Source organism: Spodoptera frugiperda, chromosome 28 (assembly GCF_023101765.2).
Source record: "Spodoptera frugiperda isolate SF20-4 chromosome 28, AGI-APGP_CSIRO_Sfru_2.0, whole genome shotgun sequence".
Lineage (NCBI taxonomy): Eukaryota > Metazoa > Arthropoda > Insecta > Lepidoptera > Noctuidae > Spodoptera > Spodoptera frugiperda.
Genome location: NC_064239.1, coordinates 11,913,783 through 11,919,989, shown reverse-complemented (window position 1 = coordinate 11,919,989; position 6,207 = coordinate 11,913,783). Strand labels below are relative to the sequence as shown.

The following is a 6,207-nucleotide window of genomic DNA, read 5'->3' as shown; positions in this document are numbered from 1 at the left end:
AACGCATATTCGAGCTACGCATCTTCCTCGTACAGCAACATAGCTTAGTATCTGTGGAAACGGTCACATAGTTTCACAGCTTAGCTATTTCATCTTCGTAGCATAGCTACATAGCACATCTCTGGTGGAAAAGCACCATAATACATTAGGATACCTACAGGCCTATAGATATTTTGCAGCCTAAGCCTATAGGAAAATAAATCGGATACTACGAGTAGGTATGTCAGGCTTCATGCTACTACGTAGAACATTTTGAAAAGCTCATAAATAAAATGCTATTTAAAGACCATTAACTATATTTATCTATGTGACGTCAAAACGATCTAAAAATAAATTAAAACAATAAATATTACAATGAAAATTTTAAACCGAAACAATGCTATAACAATTTTCTCAAAATATAACATTTTATGGCACGCAAAACTACATTAATTAGGCTTTTAGTATGCTTTTTTTTAGTTCATGACGACAATTATACAACCCGTTCCATTTTTTCAATAAAGGTTACGTGTGAGACGAGTTTTGAGTTAGTTTCCGTGATCCCGCGATTCATTTAGAATTTAGACGAAACATATCAGTACACTCGTTCAACTTGGAAGGCATTAGACCTCTATACTGATACAATTAATTGATCGAGTCATATAATAACTTAGTATTTTTAAATATGAATAAATAGATCGCGATGGAACGTTGAATTTTTGTGGCGTACCACGAAAATATGGATTTTTGAAAGTAGTGATTTTTCTTTTGAATTTTTAAAATAAAAATAGTGGATATCTAAGTCGGTAAACAGAAGCCAGGTAAGGGTAGTATTTTAGCGATAATTACATTTTTCTAAATATAGGTACCCCATGTCCTTTAAATATTTTCAAAAAAACACTCACGATTTTTTGAACGTACATATTCCGTTAAAAATTTAATTTAGCTTTGAATTTTAATTAACAACTTTTGAATAAAATATAAAATAATATTCAGTAACGTTATGACTAAACACGGAAGACAGTTGGTATATTTTCAATACTTAATTTAATAAACACTTACAATATGACCTGCAAATCTTCAAGAAAAGGCGTATTTTTAAAAGCCCGGCAACGCACCTGTGAGTCCTCTGGTGTTGAGGGTGTCCATGGGCGGTGATTGCTTACCATCAGATGACCCGTCTATTCGTTTGCCCCCTCATTAATTTATTAAATATATATAAATTAATAATGCCCATAAAAAATAATTCCATAAAAAAATAAAAAGAAACTTAGGTACACATCGAAAGCTTAGGCTCGAATGTGTTAACTACATTTTAAGTGGCCAAAAGCTATTTGGTATAAATAATATATGTGATGCACTTGTACACAAACATAATGTAATTCTCTAATTAATTAATATTCTAAATGTGTAAGTGTGTACGTCTGTTTATTTGTCCGTCTTTCATGGCAAAACGGAACGACGCATTGACGTGATTTTTTAAATAGAGATAGATAAAGAGTTATAAGGAGCTATAGGCCACATTTTGTCCGCTTCTAACCCTTACTAAAATTGGGGGACAATTCAAGAGATAACTAGGAAAACAGGAAAAATCATTGATGACGAAACGGAGTGCGCCGGGTTTGCTAGTCTATTTAAAAGAACAAAATAACTTAGAAAATTTAAATCATCTTACATGCACACAAACTTACGTAGGTACAATGTCAATGTCAAAATGTATTTAGCATAATTGAAGCACATATTTATCGACAATTCATTAAAATTATCTATATCCATTGTCTGTCATGTATTCTTAAACTGAGTAATATGCCTTTTGTATTAAAAGCTTAAAGCAACGATAGAGGCGTCGGGTTCGATTCCCGGGTCGGGCGTAGTATTGCTGATTTTTTTTCGGTTTTTCGAAATTTTCTCAGTAGTAGCACGCAGTCTAGAATTGTGTCCAATATATGGCAATAGGCGTGAGGTTACGTGTAAAATGTGTTCTGTAATGACTTTGAATTCATTTAACTAAGATTTTATTTAAACTGCTATTTTCTTGTATACTCTAGGTGCCATCCCAAAAAGCTATTTTTATAGAAAGCAGTCTTGTTTGATTGAATAATTTTTATCACTGAAACCTCACGGGAACTGGGCTCTGTACAGAAAAACCCCTGTGGATTGTTTATTTGATGAAACTACTTAAATGAATGATAGGTATTGAATCGATTCTGTTGACATTTTATAGCCGTAGAATATTCCTTGGAAACGACTAATTCAAAACCCTAATTTATTCTACGCGGACGAAGTCGCGGGTAACAGCTAGTCTCGTATAAAAAAAAACCTATTTATTCAAATGACGCAAGTTAGACCAATTTATATTAGATTAGGGACCTAGATGGCCTAAGTTTGTATAAATATTGATGTACATTAGAACATTGACCTGTAACCTTAGAAAGATAAACTTCTTTTTGTACAGAAAAGATATCTAAACATGCGCCTAAGAGCTGCGAGGTTTTAAATACCTATTTATTTATTAGCTTTCGCTCGCGACTACGTCCGCGTGGAATAAGGACTTCTGGCTGGCAGGATTTGGGATTTTGACTTATTGCCTTCTAAGATCTGTATCAAACATCAGAATTGATTCAGTAGGTACTTAAGTTTTCTTTATCGTGAAATCAAAACAGACATAGCTACTACATACATCCACGAAAAAAAATGTTGTCGTTCGATGTGGAGGACTCTTTTGTAGGCATTTGTTCAGAAATGCACGTTTTCCAGCTGTCTTCTGGGTAGTGATGATAATGAGATTAAATTATTTAAAAGATAGAGAATTAAATTGACATAAAAAGATCGTAAATGTTAAAATATAATTGATATATTCCACATTTTATTGTAATCAGATAAGGCGCGTTTGGAATTTAAAGACATTTCCTCATAAACCTAAGTAGGTCGTGCTTTTCGATTGTTTATTTACTGTTTTTGAAACTGGATCACTTTTTGACATTGAGTATAAGTGTTTAGATAGGTTACCTGCTAAAAAACAGGCTGTCTGTGATTAATTGGTACCTACGTAGGTAGACAATCATGTATCTCATGTGGTTTTTGGTTACCCTAGAATTTATCTAGATACTAGAAATTATTTATAAGACAAAACAACGTATTGTGAGCTAGTTTGTAAATGTATTTAATTAAATGCTGCTTTTTTCTTTTTTTTTAAGGATGAATATTCTTAGCCAGTTGTTGTCTCTGTTGAATGCGAGAACGGCTCGGCCATTGATCAGTTTGGTGCAATATTTCTTCAGTGCCATAACCGTATTGGATTTGAATTCTGACGATTTTCCACCACAGGCTCAAGTGTCAGGTTCGTATCTTCTTCCCTTTACAACAGCCATTGTTAGGCTCTACATGAGAGGGGTTTAGGTTTTGGATCACTGCACCATTTCTTACTGGTCATGGCAACTTTAAGAGCAAATTGTTCTCATTTAAACTTGTTCATTCACCATGGTGCCAATGTTCGACAGCGGAGTTGCAACACGAGTGGCCCGTCCATTACATACGAGAAGGGCTTTCAATGCCTAGTTATCAATTAAATTAGTTAGAGATAGTTAAAACAATCAGTATTTCAGTACAATTTATCTTCAAATATTCCAGCCAAGAGTGAATAGATATTTATCAATCTATATTTTATATAGTTTTGTATTCTTTCTTTTCAGATGGCCAAGTCTTCGATTTTATAATAATAGGAGGTGGGTCAGCAGGTTGCGTTCTTGCCAACAGACTAACAGAGATAAGTGGCTGGAATGTCCTTCTAATAGAAGCAGGAGGAAATCCACCACCGACAGCTAAGGTAATAATAATTTAGATATCCGTGTTGAATTCCTTGCATAATAAATAAATAAACGTGAGTCAGGTCAGCATACGACGAACAAAAAAGGTAATATACCGGTGTTCGTTATAACAGAATTTAATACGATATTTACCTACCTATATTTTTTTACATTGTACCATGGGCTAAGACATTTATTAGTCCACGCTTGATATCCAGTTTGATGTAATATTATGTCATAGACAATTTGAACTTATAATTCACGACCCATTTATCATTTGATTACAGCATCCGGGATTATTTATATTCGTCGATTATTCCGACGCTGATTGGAACTATTACACTGTCAACGATGGTTATTCTAGTCAAGGACTTCAAAAGAAAAGTGTCCATCTTACGAGAGGCAAGATGCTGGGTGGGTCAAGTGGAGCCAACTACATGTTCTACATTAGAGGTAATAAACATGACTATGAGGACTGGGTAGCCCAGGGCAACGAAGGATGGGACTGGGACACTGTAATGTATTACTTCAAAAAAAGCGAACGATTCCAAGATAATGAAATAATGCAAACTGAAAACAGATACTTTCACAATACTAACGGTCAGTTAGGAGTATCTAGACCATTATGGAGGAAGAGGACTGAAAAGTATCTACGGGCCTTCCAACAAAATGGTCACAATATTATCCAAGACTGTAATTCCGATGAACAATTAGGATACGTTTTGCCACCATACACTATCGACAATAATGTACGGCAACATACCGCCACGGCCTTTATCGAGCCAATCAAACATCGTAATAATCTATTTGTGTTAAGAAATACTTTAGCTAGGAAAATTCTATTCAATCGTTATAAGAAAGCTATTGGAGTACAAGTTAAATTACCAAATAATAGAATTGTAAATTTATTAGCTAGGCGAGAAGTTATTTTGTCAGCTGGTGCCATTAACAGCCCACAACTTTTGATGTTGTCAGGTATAGGGCCAAGTAATCATTTGCAAAAGTTTGGAATTGAAGTGTTACACGATTCGCCAGGTGTTGGAAGCCACCTGGAGGATCATCCTGTGGTCCTCGTCCCTATTGCTGTGGAGAGGGAGCCCGCATCTGTTATAGATAATATAGATCTATTTACTAATCTGGATAAATTCCCCACGCCTTGTATTTTGGGACACGTGACTGTTAATAAGTCACAGTCATACCCAGACTACCAAACTTCAATATTTCCTCTACCGGCCTATTCACCGATCACGTCAATGATTTGCTCGTATGTTTATCGATTAGAAGACCAAGTATGCGACGCTCTATCAGAAGCTAATAAAGACAGACGACTTCTGTTCCCTATACTAGCGTTACTTCATCCTGAATCTAAAGGTAAAGTACGACTCAGGAGTCCTGATCCGGAAGTGAGTCCATTAATCTATAACGGTTATTATTCGAATAAAATAGACCTCGAGAACCACGCACGTTATGTAGAAGATTACATAAGTGTGGTGAATACGCCATATTTTAGAAGCATTGGTGCAGAAGTTGTGAATCTAAGGTTACCTCAGTGTAAGTCGCTACCTTTTGGTAGTCATGAGTATTGGAAATGTTTTGTTTTAAACACTGCAACTACACAGTGGCACCCTGCGGGATCTTGTGCAATGGGTCCCGAAGGAAGAGGTGTGGTGGATGAAAGGTTACGTGTCAGGGGTGTCGCTGGACTCCGCGTTGTAGATGCCAGTATTATGCCTTCCATAACAAGTGGTAACCTAAATGCACCAACGATTATGATTGCCGAAAAAGCGTCTGACATGATAAAGGCTGATAATGGAATAAATCCTTTTGTATAAACAGTGTCGTTTTATTTTATTTTTGAGCAGATACTTTACTTAAGTACTACTACTTACCTACTTACCTATTTCTTATACATGCTATCTATACACCTTACGTGCAGTTTTAACTGTAACGTCAAATTAACGTAATCTAAGGTCTAATCGTGCATTATTCTTCACACGAATCATTATTTTATATCAATTTCAACTCACACAATCCAAATAATTGATTAGGTACTTACCTATAAATCAAACATGTAAAAATAAAGTAAAGTAGATATGTAGGTTCTTCAAGCTGTTTTTCAAACTATTTTTTACTACAACTACAGAAAAGAAAAATGATACCTTACCTACCCCAAAAAATAATAGGTAGGTAGCTTTTGTAAATTACCTACGTTTTTTCTAGTTTGTTCTATTGCATATTTTATGCACTAACATCTACACACCACTATGTATTATTAGTAAATTAGGAAATAAGTAAATTCAACAAAAAATCAACAACAACAAAATTTTCAAGCACGTTTTTAGTTCCCGCCTATTTTTATTTAGCTGTCAGTTGTGTTTTGTATTTTACACTATGGTCGTAATTTGGACTTCAAGGTACTAGG

The 6,207-nt window shown here is 35.0% G+C and overlaps 1 protein-coding gene across 1 annotated transcript; it reads left to right on the top strand.

The window, feature by feature from the left end:
* The first annotated feature begins 559 nt into the window (after positions 1 to 559).
* On the top strand, positions 560 to 5,618 carry LOC118265598 (ecdysone oxidase-like). The gene is made up of 4 exons (XM_035578573.2): positions 560 to 800; positions 3,177 to 3,319; positions 3,672 to 3,805; positions 4,073 to 5,618. Exons 2-4 carry the CDS (start codon positions 3,178 to 3,180, stop codon positions 5,615 to 5,617), a joined length of 1,821 nt encoding a protein of 606 aa, XP_035434466.2. The 5' UTR covers positions 560 to 800; position 3,177; the 3' UTR covers position 5,618.
* The last annotated feature ends 589 nt before the right edge of the window (positions 5,619 to 6,207 follow it).

Excerpts from the sequence above, each read along its gene's own strand:
- LOC118265598 (XM_035578573.2), top strand. The coding sequence starts at position 3,178 with ATGAATATTCTTAGCCAGTTGTTGTCTCTGTTGAATGCGAGAACGGCT. Across the intron at positions 3,320-3,671 it reads ACCACAGGCTCAAGTGTCAG|ATGGCCAAGTCTTCGATTTT; the intron begins GTTCGTATCTTC and ends CTTTCTTTTCAG. Across the intron at positions 3,806-4,072 it reads ATCCACCACCGACAGCTAAG|CATCCGGGATTATTTATATT; the intron begins GTAATAATAATT and ends ATTTGATTACAG.